Below are 19898 nucleotides of genomic sequence, written 5' to 3' on the forward strand. Positions count from 1 at the left end.
TCCTTTATGGCTGCTAGCTCTAGTTCTCAGTTACATTTTTGTCATAAACCCTGAGCAGACAGGTAATAGAGAGGTGTGCTTCTTCAGGAACTATAGGTTGAGACTGCCTCTCTGGTTCTTAGTTTCCTTTGCTCCAAATAAATATTTTGTGTCACCCTTATACCTTGAGCAACCTGTCCCCTCAGCAGGCAGGCTTCTGCCTGCCTAACAACCTGATAGAAAATACTGTCCTCTCCTCTTTCTTCTGTTTCTTTCCTTAAAAACTCCAATCTGCAAGAGGATAAGGCAGAGGGTCACCTAAAGCAATCTGCTGAGGACCATGTCCGGATGGATTTTGATTATCTCCAGAAATGGAGATTCCATGACCTCTCTGGACAACCCATTCAAGTACTCAGTCACCTTCACAGTAAAAAAATGTTTCCTGATGTTTGTGCAGAATCTCTTGTGTTTCTATTTGTAACCATTGCCTCTTGTCCCGTCACTGGGCACCACTGAAAAGAGCCTGGCTCCACCCTCTTAGCACCTACCTCCTTTTTGGTATTTATATGCATTGAATAGATTCTCCCCAAGCCATTTCTTTTTTTCAGGCTGAACAGTCCCAGTTCTCTCAGCCTTTTCTCATATGAGACGTGCTCCAGTCCCATATCCCATGGGACTCTCTCCAGCGTGTCCATGCCTCTCACCTCCCTCATCCTGCTAGCAATACTCAGTACAGCCCAGGATACTGTGAGACTTCTTTGCCACAAGGGCACGTTGCTGGCTCGTGGTCATCTTGGTCCACCAGGACCCCCAGCTACTTCTCTTCAAAGTTGTTTTGCAGTTGCCCAGCACTCAGCATGTCCTGGTGCATGGCACTGCTCCTACCCAGGTGCAGGATTTTGCATTGCCCTTCGTTGAACTGCACAAGATAAATAATGATCTAATAAAATGATAACACCTTAATAAAGTTCTCAAATCAAAGAACAAAGCAATGTGTACTACAGGTTCTTAGAAAGTATACACAAATTCACATATAACATTCAAATCAACTTTAAGAAAGATTAAATATACTCACATAGTGCTTTCTGTCACTAGGTACAGGCAGCACATTCTACCAATTACCATGAAGCAGTTAAAAGTGCAAGTAATTAAAATAATTTTCTTTGATAACAAGTTCTGTAGTGTTAAAAATAGCATTTCTATTCACATTCAAATTACTTTTTACTCCTTATGCTTATTTTTTAAAAAACAGATTCAGCAAATGATGCATGAAAATGAGCAGGTGCCAGACATTGAGAAACTGGAGCACCAGGAGTTCAACCTGGATATGGAAGAACAGGAAAGACTGCAAGCAGAGGCTGACAAAGAAGTGGCCAAGGTATGATAGAATGGGGGAACATTTTAAAACCATCAGTGGAAAGGAGAAAAATGATTGAAGAACAGAGGATTGTCTCAAAGTTGCTGTTCACTGCTGAGAAGCAGGAAAACCGAAAAGTATTTAAAGTCACTTTTTGAAGCAGGGGAAAGTGCTGATGCAGACACTGCAAACTGGAATATGATCTATGCCAGCAACTATAAATCTGACACTGTGGCCTTGAGCACGTTGCTTAAGTTCTAGAATGCATTTCTTCACATGTAAAATTATGCCTTTCTGTATTATGCAATATAGTTTTTGGAGAAGATAGCTGTGATTGTCTGGGATGATTAAATATTGGTAATTCATTTCATCTGTTAGTTTCAATAACTCCACACAAATTGTCCATATCTTGTTATTTCGAACCACATCTTGTTATTTTCTTTTCTGTATCTTGAAAGGTGAGGAAGGAGATTGAGATGGAGAATTTATCCAACTGCTATTTGCAGGATTTCATCAAGTACGAGTGCTGGGATGTTATGTGTGTAAAACAACGTGCAATTAAGGTAACCTCTGCTTTCTAAGTCATTTTCTGCAGTATTTATTCCTTAAGGTACAGAGACAAAGTAACATATTTCTGATTTGCTTATGGTATGGGAAAAACTTTACTTCTTCCTGGGGCTCATGCAAATCTTTCATTCTGCTCATTTTCTCTGAGCCTGGTGGATTTTACCTTCCAAGCTGGAAAAGAGTGCTGATAAGCAAATAAGCAACTCTCTAATTTCTTGATCTCAGACAATGTGTTTACTATTTACAGTATTGCTAAAAGGAGAGGTAAATCCTATTTTTCTGTGTGCAGTCAGTATGACTGCTGCTACACAGAACATAAAGGCAAAATTTAACCCTGATTTTTCCTATTTTAAACAGAGGGAGATGAGTCAAAATGATGATACTGGATAGTCTCAAAGGTGGGGAAAGACCAAGTCATTTTACAAAAAATCTAGTTTTGGTTTAATTCTGTGAATAAAGAGGAGAGGCCATATCCATAAATAATTTGAAAAAAAAATCTATTTATACTACGTTGTCTGTATTAATTAATGTACAATTTTATTCCTGATTTTAAGAAGTCTTAGAAACTGCTTAGCATTCAGGTATTGAACAAGTAAACTCATAGAGGCATTCTGAAGAACTTTTTACTTTGGGTTTTTTGGTTTTTAAATTTGAACAGTGCTTCCATATGGATTGTGAAGTGAAGAATTATCCACTGGAGAAACGCAGTAAAGAAGAGCTGGAAACTTTGGAGAAAGTTCTCCGGTTAAAGGACACCGAGACAGCTGATCTTAAGGTACAACCTGTTTGAAGTACTGCATAAAAGTGTTTCAGATCAGGATGTTCTGAGATGGCATCTTAACAGTTCTTTATCTAGTTACATTCCTAAGGTCCATTTTCTTGCTGTAGAAATTGTCAAGAAATTTTAAAAATACAAATAAAGATGAAACATTGTGGGTTTACACAGAAAAAAATGTATTAGTCTTAAATAATCATAGAATAGCTGAGTTTAGAAAAGCCCTTTGCAAGTTATCTTGTCCAACACTCCCAGAGCAATTTACTCAGGGCCGTGTCCGGTCAGGTTTGGAATATCTCCAAGGATGAAAGATTCCAAAACCTCTAGGGGCTACCTCTTCCCCTGTTTGACAACTCTCACAGTAAAAGGGTTCCCATGTTGTTTGACAATCCTTTCAGGAAAAAGAATCCCCCAAGCCTTCTCCTTCTTGATGCCAAACTATTCCAGTTCTCTCAGCCTGTCCTTGCATGTTAGATATTTCAAATCCTTAATTGTATTAGTGGCCTGTTACTTGACTTGCTTCAGTATGCCCATGTGTTGTACTGGAGAATGTACAAATGGACCCAATATACCAAATATGATCATTTCAACTTGTATTATTTTGATCACTGAACTTAATGGAAGAATACAGTAGCCTTTAGAATTTTTTCATACATTTGTACATGATCCAGTGGAACATGTAACACAGTGATGTTTGTGAAATGCAGGTTCAGAAGGAAGATCTTGAGACTGAGTTTGAGACTGTATCATCTGAGGAAGAAGGAAAGAAGGAAGCAAAAGCTGTGGCTGATGATGGTGAATCTTTCTGCCTGATTGGAAGTCTGAGCTCTCAGTATGGTGGAGACACATCTATCCTATATGACCAATGTGACTTGCACACCAAGGAGCAGAGAGTCAATCAGATAGTATTGTTGAAGGTGACATCTGAAATTTCTCTTACTGCAGCAACACTGTCATACCTGTTTGTTTTCACAGCAATCACAGCCAGTGCTAGATTTTGGGCATGGTTAGATTTGTTCACTAAACAATGGAGAGTTGCACAGGTCACTGAGTAATTGAGACAAAAGCTGACAAATGCACATAGTGCAGTACCATGTGGATTTGCCACCTCGGGGGTGGAAGAACAACATTTTTGTGAAATTGGTTACCCAATTTGAGGGTATCTGTGTTTGCCCACTGGTGCTTCAGTTTGAGTTTTCATAGCCAAAGATAGCTTGCACATCTCAGCATGCCCTGTGACAACATGACCTCTTTCCCTGTTACCTCTTTCCCTGTTATTTGCTGCTGAATGAAGGATCAGCTGGATCCTCACACCATTTCCTTACCCTACAGTCTCACCAACCTTTTATTTGGAGTCCTTAATGTTTCTGTTATTTATTATTCATTAGTATCAGACTCTCTTACTTTTCTTACCCTGACCAGTTTATTAAGTCATAAACATGCTACAGAATAGGCTTCTTAGGAAGATGACCTTCAAGTGGTTAAATTAGCATAAGGCATTGCCTTCTCAGAGCTCTCTATGGCTGTAAACGGTAGCAGAGCAAAATGGTTAATCATTGTTATACATAAAATCTAATGGATGCACTAGTGTTTGAAGTAGATGGTAAACACAAGGAACACTTTTCACTTGGATATAACAAAATCTTTTTACTGTATGGCTTTAAAGACTCATATTGTATAACAAGGTGTAGATATATCTTCAGTACTCTTGGCCAATGCAGTGAGCTTCCTAAGGGCTAGATGGTTGTCTAGACATTAAATACAGCCTTTTTCCTCCCAGCAACATGGTACCTTATCTGCCATCCTGTCTGACCACATCCTAACTTAATATTATATTATAAATCAATGAAATAATCATCAGACACAAATATTTATTGTAATACAAATTACAAACGGATAAGCATCTTAAAATATGAAGTTTAATGATAGAACTGAAATCCTTCTCATGATGCATTTTAGTAAATTGCCACAGTAAGAGAGACACATTGTTTTCTCTCTTAATGTTCTAATTTTCTTTGTTGAGATCAGTTATTTATACTAAAAGAAGAATTTATCCAATAAGAATATGTACTTTTTAAAATCATTATAAGGTCTCAGGTGTTTAAAAAGAAACAGTTTCCAATGTTTGTTTGTTTAATGGGCACATTTTACTTACATATGTCAGAGAAATTACATGAAAGCATATTGAAACTGCAGGTTGCATCAGGAAAGTATATCCTTTGCTCTGATTCTCTGCACCTGGAATTTAAAATCTCTAGATTTACAAGTCCCAGGTTTTTTTCTTTGAACCACCTTCTTCTTCCAGCTGAAGAGGGCAAAAACCGCAAATAAAGGGCAGCCTATTTTTTTATCTAGCTTTGGCAGCAGTATGTTTCTTTCAGAATCTTTGTCAAATGGCAAATACGTAGAAGAAAATAAATAAAAATTTCTAGGGGAAAAAAATGATAATTTGTCCAACTCTGTTTAACAAAGCTTGAGCTCTGCCCTTATGATTTTCACAAAAAGGCTTTACCAGTTTATCTCCCTGTCACACGTACACATACACACATTTATGCTTCTGTTGGCTTGTGGAATAGTAAATAAACATGGATGGATGTGACCTGTGCCATACTGCTGCTTCCTTTTTTGGTGTTTCAGGACATCATTTACAAAGTGAAAACTGCTTTTAATAAGGAATTTGACATAGTTGCACAACAAAAGGAGCAGGAGATAGCACGAGTGAAAGAAAGAAACCTGAGGATCCGAGAAATCTTGGAACAACTTGACCTCCAAGTGGAAGTGTGGGAGCCAGCCCTTACAGATGATGAGATGCCAGAGCGAGCACTCACTGTTCAAGATTCAGAGGTGTCTGAAAAACACATCTTTCTTTTTCACCCACTCGATTACAGTTCTCTAATTCTTCTCATTTCCAGACATTGTGTCAGAACTGAAAAACCCCTAAAACAGATGTGTCTGTGTACTTAAGATCATCTTTTTGGCTCATTTCCTTCCCTTTTCTTTTTAGGGAGAAAACTCTTAGTAAGTCAATCTGAAATGAATTAAATGTATACAAACTTAATTTATTGCTGTTAAAAGTTTATAAACACCCATAAATTAGGTAGAAAATACCCCTATTCCTGAGATTCAAACCAGGCTTTCAGGAATTGCTTCCATAGATAAGGGTTTCTCTGTTTTCTCTGAGCAGCGTTTTGAAACTAAGTATCTAAGTACCAAAGCATACTTTATGCTGTACTTATACATCCAATTGATAATTTATAAAGAAATACCGTATTTCTAATACAATACATTTCACTGATCTTATCTGCTCTTTTGGTCAGTCTTTTCCAACTTCTCTCTGCTCTCTCACCAGTCCATGCTATTCCACTGTCAGAAAAGGTGTGCATAAAAAACAACATCAACAAAAAGGATGGTATAGTTTGTATTTTTAGGATACTTAAATATAGTTTTTGGGTCTGTTCAAAAGGAGAATTTTCATCTTGAGAAATGTTATCATAGAGCACAGATACAAAAAGAATTAAGAATTAATATTACACCATTGTCATGGTTTAACCCCAGCCAGCAACTAAGCACCACACAGCTGCTTACTCACTTCCCAACCCACCAGGGTGGGGGAGAGAATTGAAAGGGTAAAAGTGAGAAAACTCATAGGTTGGGATTAGAATAGTTTAATAATTAAATTAAATATAATAATAACAATAATAATCAAAATTGTAATAATAAATGTAATGAAATCATCATAATAAATGTAATTAAAAGAGAAAGACAGAAAACCCAGGAAAAACAATTGATGCAAATGAAAAACAATTGCTCACCACCAATACCCTGATGCCAGGGATGTACTGTACCAGGTACTTGGAAGTAAATTAACTCTATCCCAGCCAAAACCAGGACCACCATATTTCTAAAGATTCTTAGTCCACAAATGATCAAATTTGAAGAAAAGAACCCTGATACGAACCTCATTTTCTTCCTTCAGATTAAAGCTGAGAAATACTTGACTCAAGAGGAGAAAGAAAAAGCAGAAATGCTGGCTAAGCTTGAAATGGAAAAACGCCTTGCAGCTACGGTAATTAAAGTAGTGTCCTTTTACTGAATAGGCCTTTCTCTGGTTAGGCTTATTTAATTAATGCCACACTGGAATATTCCAGTAACGTAGCATGGGAAAATAAATTTCAAATGGCAGGTAATGATGATGTGTGCCTTTTCCTTCTTGTTATTATTTACAATCAGAACTACACAGACCAGCTGAGGGAAGAAAAGACAGAGTGTTAGGCTCACTGTGAGACTTTTGGCATATTTCACACACATCACCAAAGAGCATTATTGCATTATTAGTTGACAAGGTCATAGGTTGGACTCGATGATCTCAGAGGACTTTTCCAACCTAGCTGATTCTGTGACTCTGTGATCTACTAGTGACACGCTCAGTAATCATGGGGGGCATCTAGAGGTGAACACTACGATCGTCCCCATAACTTGCAATTACTACACTTCCTTTTGTACCTGAAAATATTTCTTTGTGGTCATTGCCAGGACGATGACAGACTGCGTGCTCTTGACGACATGATGGGTGGAGTGCTGGAAGTCAGAAAGGAAGACATCTTGAAAATGGTGAGATGTGTTTCTGTCATGTGATTTGGTAGCTTGTGGGTTCTTATGGTAATGTGAAATTCAACAAGCAAATATTTCCAACCTAAGTGACAGAAGAAAGCTGGAGAATTGTAGAATTGCATTATGACTAGATAGACTCCATAAGAGACTGTACATTGGATTCAAAGAGACCACAAGATTCTACTGCCTCTATATGATTTACCCATCAACACCTGTCCCTATCACAGTGGAATATTGTAGGAACATAATCTACTATTAGCATTATAACAACTATATGCCTGGGGGAAGGGTCTATTATCCATGTCTTTGATCTTACAGAAAAACACTGTGTTCCATTTAACTCAGCAAATGTAGATAGTACAGTAGTAGAGGAAGAAAAGAATGGGAAGAAATGTCACAGAAAAAGGCGAGGGCAGACCCAAGCACTACCAGTGGAACTACTCTGTTTTGGAATATTAGGACTCCACTTAGAAGTTAGCATGGAGTTAGATTTGGGGTTCTGAAACAGAAAATGTGGTATATTCTGTATGGACAGTAGTATATTTGAGTACAAAATACTTGTATTTTACAAAATTCAGTAGTGAATACCTGTAAGCAAGTAAGTGAGAATAGCACAATATATATACAGCAAAACTACTGGTGCAAGTAACAGATCAGAGCAATAGAATATAAATGTTATTTTGACTTAAGGCTTATACTTTACTAAGAAATACCTTTCATTAAATTTGATGCATTCTATAGTTCGTTAGTGTGCGGACATAGACTTAATATTGCTTTTTAAGTACATTTTTCTTTAATACTTCCAGAATATTCCTCCACCTCCTTTTATATCCAAGCCTGAAGATCTTTGGACTGAGGAAGAAAAGAAAATATTTGGAGAATATGAGAAAAAAGTCAAGGAACTGAATGAAGAAAAAGAAGAGTATAAAAAAGTAAATTAAAATGAGGAAAGGAGTGGGTTTGTTCACAGTGCTCACAAGCAAAGCTTCTGATCTTTCTCAGGAGCAAGTTCTAAAAATGAATACTAATATATAGGATAAATGAAGAACAAATGAAGATCAAAGATCATGTGGCATATTATATAAATGCTACCTTAGACGATAGAATAAGTCAATCTCCACTTATAGCAATTAATATATGCCAAAATTTGGGGTATCTGAAGAAGGTAACTTTCCTTCACAAATGGAATAATTGTATTCCTAAAATGTGTTTTTCAGGTTCCATTCTCAGAGTTGCTGATGCCATACACAAATAATACAATTATATGTATTCTTCAAAGTGGTTTTTGAACTACATAACTTGGTAGCCTGGCACTCTCTTTCCAAATAATTTCTGGAGCCTTTTGGCTGAAGTATACAGTTCCATATTGTGCATTCTCCAGCATCTCATATATATATATGTAGATATAAATATAGATATATCAGAGATTTTTTGTTCCTCCAGATGTAATATTGCTGTTCTTGTCCTTCCCTTCCCCAGACACTGGAAAATGAATGGAAGAAACTTGAAGCTTCCATCCAGGAAACAACACAAAATTTTGATGAGACTGTCTGCAAACTCTCTGAAAGGAAAGTGAAATCAGAGATGGTCATCTACCAGGTATTGCAAAAAATAATAATTTTTCATCTCTGCCTCTGTGCAGCAGGAATGTTAAACATTTCTATTACAATAATTTCACAGGAAGAGCTCAAAATAGTCAATCTCACTTGTGCTTTACTGTTGGATGAAGAGTTGGACACTAGAGAAGCTGGACTTCATAATTGCCTTATAAAAAAGAAGAAAGAAAAAGTAAGTTACCGTTTAGAATGCTGTTCTTAAGAGAAGTATAATATTGACAGTACAGTTGCTTGTGAAGTCCACTGTTTCCAAATCAAAATCTTGCCATAGAGGACTTTCTGACCGTTTACAGGGTCACTGATTTTTTTACAACTTGTACAGGTGACATACATTATAAGTAGATCTGTTTTTTCAATAAATACTCGGCTTGGTTCATCTGGAGTTCCTTGGTAAAACTCCATACATTCAGAAGGACATATTGCTATTTGCTTGCTACGTAGAATGTTTTTTAGTGCCCAGTATCAAGCTGGAAGTACCAATTATGATGTATTTATGATAGGAAGATGCACAAAACAATGTGTAATGCCATCACATTTTTCACTGAGGTGTCCAGTGCCTGCCAAGGCCACGCTGAGTTGTGTTTGCCAGTGTGACTGCATAGACAGAGGTGGCGTGTGAGTATCTGACCGTGGAAGCACAACAAAGTGTTTATAGTTTTATCAACCAGTTTAATCTCCTGAAGAGTTTACCCATCCCTTCCAAATCATATAGAAGTCAACAAAAGGCTGGAGAGCACAAGTAGTAGGTCTGAGTTTCAATACAAGTGCTTACTGTGGTAGGCTGCAGGTTGGTTCTGCCTCTTGGGACAATATTATCCCATTTGCCTACTTTGTCTTCATGGAGCTGTTCATGAGTCCACAGATAATACACTAATGCCTCCCCATGTCAGATCTCCTACTCAACCTGCACAGAGCACTGTGCATGGAGCTGCAGGCAGCCATTTGTCTGGGAGCTACAGGGAGGGATTCCAAAGCAGGCATTTAGCCCCTACCATGGAATAGGCTGACCGAGTTTTAAAATTATCCGAGCCAAGTCTATACCAGCTTACATTTTTCAAAATACATTTTTTTTTTAATTTACTAAATGGTTCCATTGATATATCTTTTGTTCCCTGCAAACTGTCAAATACAACAAAATGGTCTTTCCAGCAGAGTATTAGCACTTAACAGCCTCAATAAAACAGATGACCTTAGTCATGACACAGAGCAGAACTGTGCCATGACAATGGGGAGATAGCATTCTAAAATGAAGAACTCTCCACTGAACAACACTGGAGATTTTTTGACTGGTCTTACCTGGGTTGACATGAAGGGAAAAGGAAATCTCTATGGCAAGTGAAAAAAAAGTATCAACATATGTCTTTACATTCAGTGTTTAAAAAGACTTGGAAGCATTTCTAACACAAATTTCTTACATTCTTAAGCAGCAGGCTAGTTTAATTTCACACCTGATCATCTTTTAGCAGTGTCAATAAGTGACCCCTGAAGAAGGCACTATATTGTTAGTAAAAATAGCTCACAAGATTTTCTCTAGAAATAAGAAAGTGTCAGCTTCATCACTGTATAGGAATAGCCATTCAGTGCTTCTGCTGGCTGAGTTTCATTCCTGAAATCTTTTGGTTTTGCTATAGGTCAAGAAGGCAAAAACAATCCTGACTGCAAAAAATAAAGTTGATGTTTACACAGGCACCTATAAAAATGCAGTAACTGAAGAGAAGGTGAGACTCTCGAGAAACATAAGGAGGTACAGAAGTTAAAAGTTAATGTTGTATCTCGATAATGAGAAGAACATTCTTCTCTGTAAGCAGGAGTTCTGGTCAACTTGCTGATTATTAAAGTTAATAATGCTGAAAGAAAGCAGTAGAGGACAGTGTGTGCACAAAAGAATGTGTGGAATAGTCCAGATTCCCATGATGCTTGGGAGTGCTTGGAAGATCACCATATTCTGTATTTCTAAGATATGGGCAGGTTGATGCTTTTTTAAAAAAATAATATTGTGATAACAAGAAAGCTTTCTTCCCCCTGCCCCACCCCAGAATCTGGAACGTCGTTTTAAAAAGCAGTTTGCTGATACACCTGACGATGCCCTTGAGGAACTTTACCGACTTTACACACATCGACCGAAGTAAGATCCCCTCTGATTCCATTGCTTAAACACTAATATTTCTTGCAAGCTATTTATTTCAATAGTCTAAATTATTTTTCCTGCTTTTTACTGGATGGTAACAATGGTTGATTTCCCATCACACTAACAATTGCTATTTTGAGTATTTACATTTCCTTATTCACTCCACAAAATCTATTTTAAATGCAATCTAAATAATCATCAGGTCTCAAGACCATATATTCTTATTTTGTGTAAGATATAGTGTTACCTATTTGCTTTTTGCAAGAGATTGAGAGTATGAAACATTCTTTGTTGTTTGTGACCTTCATTTATGCAAGAGAAAATATAAAGTAAATCCTGTCTGTGCTGTGTTTGTGCACTAGGAGCCCAAGGACAGAAACGCCCCTTGACACAGCTAACCCATATGGGAACTGTTCAGACTCTGAGGATTACAAAGATGCACTTACCCTTTTAATGAAAGCCATGGATGAACTGGATAGTCCTGAGCACATGCCTGAAGGCTTAGAGCAGTCTATATGGAAAAAATTTTGTCTAGCTAGACGAAATAAAATGGAGAGTGAGGAGCTGGTATGTAAAATTCTTTATTTTGCCTGTATACTTCTTGATATTTTTGATTCTTAAACTTCAGCGGAGTTCTTGTGTACAGTCAAGCTAGTGATGAAATAACAATGCCAAATACGTTAATTCCATTTGACTTTGAAAGTTTCTTCTGGCCACATTCAATTCAGAATAACAAGGAAACCTGTTCTCTAGTTCTAGCTGTAGTTATTTTTCAGAGGAAAAATTAGGATATTAATATGGACATATTTAATCAGAATAATTGTGACCCTGATTTTGTTTCTTTACAAATAAAATGATAATTTTCCTTTTCTCTATCCGTACCAAAAAAATTATAAGGTATTTGATTCCCATCATCTGTTGGAGTTGTTCTCTCTCATTAGCATTCTACATTTACACCAATGCATTCTCATGTTTTTCTAAAATATAAAGAGCAATTCTTAACAAAGGGTGTTTCTGGAAATTTCTAGCAATCTGTTTGTTCAGTATAAAAACATGAAGGTGTAAATCTGAATTATCCAGAGAAAGAGATATGTGAAATTTTACCAAAAGAGAAGGAAATATGATTTCCCTTCATGGGAATAAACTATGCATATAAGAACAACTAATTTTCTGAGCAGAGCGTAAGGATTGTAACCTATGTGTCTCACTCTGGGATTCTCAAAATACCAGGCTGCATATTTATATATACATATATTTTCTAAAGAACTTGTCTTCTCTGTTCTTGAAGAAGCTTGTCCTGACATACTGACAAAGCTGAAAAAGTTCACTGTCACAATGTTGCTTGCTTAGGTGAAAAGGAAGGCCCTTACACTGGCAGAGATGCAGGCCTTTTTCCAGAGAAGAATGGATGAAAATGAGAAGATGAAGTCACAAATAGAGAACATTTTCCAGGAACTCACTTGGTAATTTTGCATCTTTTCTAAAGTTCAGCTACACTTTAATGCTCCACCAACACAGAACCAAAAGTTACAAACAGAATTACACATCTGTGTTCTTTACACTCTTTTATCTAGGTTTCATTGCTGCTTGGACCTGCAATATTCCATTTTTCATGTACATAACATAATTTTCACATTCCTTATCATTCAAGAACAACCCCCAGAATAAATGATACAAGAAAAGTGGTGCTGGCTGGAAGTCTCTTCTGTTTTCTTTTCAGTTCATGTTAAGATTTTTTTTCAGTAACAACACTTTCTCTCAGAACATCTGCTGGAGTATGGTAAACTGAATCCAGTGGTTGAAAACTTCATGTATATAGATATACCAGAATTTGCATATTTTGTAGTTACTTTGGGAGCAATTAGAAGACAGGCTGTCAAGGACTAACCCCTATATGAACATACCACTTACCAGTAATTAATATAAATATTTATATAATCCTATTGAAATCACTAAACACTGTTTTTGTTTTCTGCTATTTTAGGTTGCAGGAGAAGAAGATGAAACTTCAGCAGAATTTGATTGTCCAGTTTGTGCTAAAACAAGGACAGGTGGAATTGGAAAATACTGAGATCCCAGACTACTCTGATGCTATTCTCATTAAAAAGAGTGTTGTTGAAGAACTGAATTGCTCTATCTCGGTAATTATCTGAAGGAAATTTAAGCTTTTTAAACCAATGCATTGTCCTTCAGGGGCTCTGCTTTTTCTCCAGTTTGATGTCTACTTTCATTTCATTACAACACACCAGCAGGTTCAATTGTAATCTAGAAGCTATTAAGAATTCTCTGATGTCTCTTATCATGATGTAAAGATTGCAATGCAAACTGCTTTCTTGATGTTTGATCGATACACTTCAAATCAATGAAATGGCAACAGTTTCTGGACACACCATCACTTACACATATATTGTAAATAGAAACTTCTAATATCCTAGATACCAGTCCGAAAATTCCCTCAAGGCAAACTTATAGTCATGTTAAGAAGCATTTGAACAGTAGCTTACATTAAGATTTAAAAAATTAATACAGTTTTTTATGTAAGGTGAAATTGGTGATGATATTTAAAACAGTCTTTTTTAGACATTCTTTTTTTAGACATTCTAGCTGTACAAAAATTGCCTTTTGCTGCTCCTGCACAAAGCCTTCAGTAACAACAGCAAAATACCTATATTTTGTAGACCTAAAATGCCTTCCCATTCTTATATAAGGTAGAAAGATGGGGATAGAAAGATGGAGAGAGAGGTTAGTTGTCATTTTCTTAATCTACTTCTATGATCCAAGTCTGTGACACAGAGCATAAAAGGGAACAGATTTCCATGAAAGATAACCATCTGGAGCAAAGTCTGGAAAGAGACTGCAGTATAGCATGTTTAACTGACTAAAATTATAACTTTGGAAGCTTGCCCATCTTGTTGCAAACAATTATTCCATAATCTGTAAAATGTGTTAATTAAGATTGATCTACTTTTTCAGACTCAAGGAGAAAAAAAAATTGCTGCTATAATAGAATTCAAAGACTTCTCTAGAGGGATACGTCGGCTGGAATGGGAGCACAAGAAAATGAGAATGCAGATAGAAGATCTGAAAGAGAAGGCTCGGGACATTGTAATACTACCTATTTCAAAAGATTGCCAGCTAGTGAGTTGCTTTCTCTAATTTATATTTTGACTGCAGAAAATTATGCTGCCTGTACTGGTAAGAAAGATCATTTATATCTTGTAAGTCTCTTACTACAACAGAGAAATGTGATGCCTAATAGGTCAACAATTCAGCTTCCAAAGGGAAGCTTTACTCATTAAATTGATCAGTGATGAAATTCTTTGGGATGTTGAGGTGTAAATTAAGGCAAAATTAGCCTTCACTCTTAGTGTTTCAAAATTGGCAAGAGTAAGGATTTAGGATTTTGCAGCCACAAGGCACAGATGTTTTAAAATCGATCAGCATTCTTTTTAAACGAAAGGTCTGAGGTGCCCCCATCTGGTATCGCACAGAAATACCGTAACTTTTGCTCAGTAAACAGGGATTGAGCGTTCCTACAGGAGCCTCAGTGAGTCCCACCCACTCACTGCCATTCGCTGGCCCAGCAGCAGAATGACAGGGAATTGTTTGCCATCCCTGGCAGGCAAGAGGGAGCAGCCGGCCAGCGAGGCAGCACCCACACAACTTTGAGCACGCCCAGCTGGCAGGCCAGGGAACATGGGTAAAGATTGTGGGAGAGAGCCAAGGATACCACTGGGAGAAGAAGGGAGGAAGAACCAAGGTTGTAGGGAAAGCCTGAGGGTATCGCTGTATGGGATGCAGAGGACTGCAGGGAAATTTGAGGGTCTTGAGGCGACGAGGTGGGGGGCATAAAGGTTTGAAGCAAGGGATGTTGGAGGAATGGAAAGCTGGAGATAGTGCTGTGGGGAGAGCTATAAAACACGGAGAAAAGGAAGTGTTAGACAGCAGGTAAGGATATTGTAATTCAATCAAAAGATTAAAAGAAAATCCAAACCACATGTTTTGCTCAGTCTTCGTTTGTTTTGCTGCTCTCCACAATGCTGGTTCTGAATATAACCAAGGGACTTCCACAACTAGCACAACAGAAAAGCTTTCCAAAGAGGTGATGTGACAACACACTGAAAAGTTCTTGTGGCAAATTTATCACCAGTGTTGCTGTTAGCTCATTTAAACTGATGAGCAGAACTATCGCCCTTCAGAGAGAGTTAAACTGTCCATAACAAAGGGATTTACCAGTTTAATCAGAAATTGAATGCTCTGAGAGGCTTGACTTCACTTTTGAGTAGAAATATGGTGTTATTGGGAAAGACAAGGCAACAGAGACCCCAACAATAGGAACAGAAAGAAAGATGGCTAAGATAAATGTGTGTGGGCAAGAACCCGAGAACATCTGGAGTGAGGGCTGTTAATGAAGGAGTGAGTGAAAGAAGTTTAGTACTGTAGGCAAAAGAGCCTGCTGGGTCTTTCCTGCTTCCCCTCCCCTAACTAGAATAGTCCACAAAATTCTATCTGTCAACTTTGGTGAGACAGTACTCGGGAAGGATGAATCTACAAATACAGAAACCTGTCTACTGCCCATTACAGGTCCATAAAACATTATGGGGTTTACCATTTGTCATTTGATAAAGGGGTATTTTAGTAGCAGTGTGCTCAAGGAAAAAGAAAACAATAAATTCTCTGAAATATCAATTACTATGCAGATAGAACAATAACAGAAGTAAGAATTACTAGGAAGCTGAGAGACAGAAAATAATCCTTTTCCTCTCTAGCCTAAAGACACACTGTATAGCACTTTGGCCTCCAGCTGTGTAAGCTTAGATTGCATTATAAGCAAAAGTATAGCTTGGGGTTTTTGACAATCTCAACAAATTTGTTTGGTCTTTGTTTCCATTAACACATGACAGATAATATTCTTTTTAGCAGCTGCACAGTCTAGTATTCACAGAGTGTCCAAGAATATCTTTATGATGTCCATTTATGATCACTAGTAAGCCTTTCCACTGCAGAATTCTAGTTTTTTTGCATTTCACATAGTATGATTGCCTTTATAGAAGTGTGGAATTGTTGAGAATGAACTGGCATAATAAGATCATTTCTTTGTGGTTTTATTTCTTCAGTTCCTAACTGTGGAGAACTACGGCAGCCACATCGCCCAGCACCTTGCAGGGATGGAGGAGACTCTTCGTTTCATGGATGAGGTAAATCCTAAGAGAACCACCACATTTGAGAGACACGTCCTTAGTTTAAATGCAACTCCTTGCCTTCATTAGCAAGAGGTGTTTGTAAGGAGTAAGAAATAAGTGCAATTGATACAGGCATGCTAACTCAAGGACTGTTGGAGTACAGCCACAACAGCACACACAGATGAATATAGTCATGTATTTGTCCATCTGGCTTTCAATAGTTTCTTCAACTTGAGCTGTGCTGGCTACAGCAGCAGTTCTCTAAAGTCTTTGGAAGCAGTCATCACACATGAATTGCTGCAGAGATCAACCCTATGGAGAGACATCTACTTGCTCTGCTACTGGAGTTAAATGCTTTCCTGTCCTGAACATCTGAATGCAGATCTGCTAATCATTTCTTACACAGCACTGCTTATAAAAGTCACTCTTCCATTTCTAATGAAGCATTCTTTCAGTCCTCACTGCTAAATGTTTCTCTCCAGGAGCACCAGCCTATTCATAATATCCCTACCCCCCGTATTCAAAATAACAGACACAACAATCTGATTTGCTGGCTCCCTCATCTATTTCATCCCTCAAATTATGATTATCGTTGTTTTTAAAGAGTTTCCACTGAATTTTCTCCAAGTTGCACTAGCTGACAGCAGCCTCCTCTTCCTCTTCAAGCTTTAGTATTTATCTTGTCCCTTTACAGCCCATCCATCAGCTTCAGCACAACAACCCTTTCTTCAGCAGCTCCCAGCAGCCAAGAGTGTGTCCTTAACTCACTGATTCCATTGACTTCCTTTCTTTTCCTTTCAAGTTTTATCTGTAATATCTCTCTCTCCCTGACCCATACCTCTTGCTTCCTTGGCTGGTCCTTATATTAGATCTCCATAAACATACTGAGATACAGCATGTGAAAGACACTATACAAAGTCAAGCTTAGAATGTGCTACCAGTCAAATCAAAATACATGAACGTTTATTGAGCTACAACGCATCATGTTGGAAATGCAGTTTCCATCATGTTTGTTTGAACAGTTTTGTTATCACCTCATATATTTGCTTTATTGATTTCAAAATGGACAGTTGCACAAGAAGAATGTGAAGAACCATCAGAAAAAAATCTGGGAGCTGAAGAAGTGCATCCGTTTAAAAGAGGAAGCAAACTACGAGCTGAGCCTGCAGCTGAAGGAAATGCTTGTCTCTGTTTCAGAAAGGAGGCATATCTTTGAGGCAGCTGGTGAGTCCAGTAAAGCACTTAAAGTCACAAGTAAAGAACAACATTCAGAAAATAACTCCAAGGCTATGCAGTCCCATTCCCCACCACCAGCTAAAGGACAAGAAGTGCCTGTATATTCCTGTATGAGTGCAATTAGCAGAGTCCTTCCTACCAAAACCTAACACTACTCACTGAAGAGGGTACCTGGAGATCGTGCCTCTTGTAACCAAAGCTAGTTGACTAAATTCCTGAAACTATTCAAGTAAAAATATTATAGTCATTAGTAACTTCATTATACAACATGCTTTCGTTCTTTCACGGAGCTGTTCAACACACTTCTTTCCACCCTTCCAAGGGAATAGAGGAAGTCGTGTGGAGCTGAGAATGGTATTCGCTATTAGAAAAACTGTAGAGATCTTTCCACTAGAGGAAAACAGTTACAGATTTTCAAAATAATGGGTACTTGCTAGAAACTAAAGCAAGCATGCTCAGTTCCTTTTTGAAATATTTTCCTTTATTCAGTACTATAAAGGCTTTTAAGCCCAACTGTGAGCCTTCTTTAAAATGCTTGCCTATTTTATACAGAATTTGGAATAACCCCAGGACAGGTACAATATAAATATAGACTACACATCCCCTATGAGCACAGGCTAACCCTTATATTTTGTTTTATACAGACACACGGGATATTTCTGAAAAGATTGCAAAGCAGCGTTACCAAGAGATTTTGAAGCAGAAAAACCTACGGGATCTTATAAAGGAAGAGAAAGAAGAGTTTGCAAGTCTTCAATCAGAACTTGAAATACTGAGAAAAAGAACACCCCCTCATATATAAAAACCAGAGTCCAGGTAGATCTATAATACCATGGTCTTGTCTAAGTAAAAGAGCTTTGACAGCTAATTTTTCTCCCTGAACTTTTCTTTCCACGAAAGATTTCTTCTGTAATTTCCTTAAAAATAACTGCACTTTGAAAGATGCATGTTTGTCTCGTTTGTGTATTTTACACCTGGTCTTATCCCCATTATACTTCAGTTGATGAGATTTATTTCTGCTGGTTTCATTATATAAACCATATAGCTCATTATAGAAAACAAAGGGTACAAGAAATTGTAGACTGAGAAGAACAGGTGTATTTGTATGTCCACTGTCTGCAATATACAATTGTAGAACATTTTAAAGTACTGCAAGCAATCTATGAATTTGCATCTGCTAAAATTCATGTCTGTGGCTTTGACTTAATATATTAGCACCTGTGATGGCACAGGTGTAGGTTGCTGAGAAGATGTAGATGCGCTTCGTCAGGGCCATGTGTGCTACCTGGCCCAGTCCCAAAAGCTGCTGTGCCTTCACAGCATAATTACCCACAGCCAGCAGTAGCTGTGGCTGCTGCCACTGGCAGAATCACAGGAAAACCAGGTTTGGAAGCATCTGGCCTCCTGAAATAGTTTCTGGCATCTCCCACCCCTTTGCACTGATGCAGTCTATTCTCCTGCCAGATCCCTCAAAGACACCTAAGAAAAATAAAGAACCTGTGATAAAATTAACTACTGCTAGAGCCTGATCTACTTACTCAGGCATTCTCACTGCATTTCCCTATTTCCCATGGTGTGAAATAATTCTTCTCCTTTCATAAATTCACATATCTAAGCTCATTCCATTTTGAGAGCAGCAATGGTTTTGATACCTTGGCTTAACAAAATTCTACACTTGTAAGAAAAAACTACTTCTGTTGTGATCCTGTAAAGCACCTCCTTTTTTGTTTCACCAAGTGGGATCTGTAAGGATGCTTATTACATCTTGCTTCTTGCAAAACTTTTTCTTCCTGCTGAAACTTCCCTAGAAACAGCAGAGTTCTGAATCTGCCAAGGATCTCAGGGAAGATAACTGGCCCCTGCACCAGGCACCATCGTCTTTTCTCACAAACCTAAAGAAGCAGAAGAAATAGTGCTTCAATACTCAAAATGTGATTAGCAATAAAGGTTGCTCTGCATTAACTCTCTGTGGACAGCAAAAGTCAGTATTCTTAAGAGCAAGTTCTAGGTACAGATTTAAGTCTAATGAGCCATATCAATGTTAAAAGGGTCTGTATGATCTTTGATTTTATTTCCTTTCAGATGTCTAAGGAATTATTTCCTTATTAAGGAAATAAGATATGCCACTTGTAAACAAAACAGTTAGGTATAATCAATAAAGAATGTGATCACATAGAAAACAAGATTCATAGCAGGGAGAGTTGTAGAGTAGTTGTAGTGTAGATGTATTGTTACACTTGACAAGTAGTGATTTTAAGGAATATAAGAGCAGGCAGAAGTCACCACGCTCTGTGCTCAGGCCATGGTGAGAAAATAAGCAATTTCAACTTAAGATAAAAAAGCTTTTGAAAAATACATTTATTGGAGAATAAATTAAATGGTGAAGTTTTATTCAGCTTTATGATGCTGTGTTTGAAGCAATCCCATTAGACAAGGCCTTGTTTTT

General features: G+C 37.7%; 1 protein-coding gene across 5 annotated transcripts in view; it reads left to right on the forward strand.

The window, feature by feature from the left end:
- CFAP43 (cilia and flagella associated protein 43) overlaps positions 1-19143 on the forward strand; it is a 42033-nt gene extending 22890 nt beyond the window's left edge. For 4 of the 5 annotated variants that reach the window (XM_027692037.1, XM_027692039.1, XM_027692040.1 and 1 more), the window contains 19 exons: positions 1232-1357; positions 1795-1899; positions 2562-2678; positions 3386-3595; positions 5316-5522; positions 6655-6744; positions 7212-7289; positions 8096-8221; positions 8769-8888; positions 8970-9077; positions 10537-10623; positions 10942-11030; positions 11396-11600; positions 12384-12496; positions 13018-13174; positions 14007-14171; positions 16151-16231; positions 17287-17440; positions 18097-19143. In XM_027692037.1, the coding sequence (XP_027547838.1) occupies positions 1232-1357; positions 1795-1899; positions 2562-2678; positions 3386-3595; positions 5316-5522; positions 6655-6744; positions 7212-7289; positions 8096-8221; positions 8769-8888; positions 8970-9077; positions 10537-10623; positions 10942-11030; positions 11396-11600; positions 12384-12496; positions 13018-13174; positions 14007-14171; positions 16151-16231; positions 17287-17440; positions 18097-18254 (2496 nt within the window). In that variant the 3' untranslated portion in view covers positions 18255-19143. The remainder of the gene's footprint in view (positions 1-1231; positions 1358-1794; positions 1900-2561; positions 2679-3385; positions 3596-5315; positions 5523-6654; positions 6745-7211; positions 7290-8095; positions 8222-8768; positions 8889-8969; positions 9078-10536; positions 10624-10941; positions 11031-11395; positions 11601-12383; positions 12497-13017; positions 13175-14006; positions 14172-16150; positions 16232-17286; positions 17441-18096) is intronic. The other variant, XM_027692038.1, reaches the window with a different exon arrangement.
- Positions 19144-19898: the final 755 nt, after the last annotated feature.

The sequence above is a fragment of the Neopelma chrysocephalum genome, unplaced genomic scaffold (assembly GCF_003984885.1).
Source record: "Neopelma chrysocephalum unplaced genomic scaffold, ASM398488v2 Primary Assembly neopelma1_85, whole genome shotgun sequence".
NCBI lineage: Eukaryota > Metazoa > Chordata > Aves > Passeriformes > Pipridae > Neopelma > Neopelma chrysocephalum.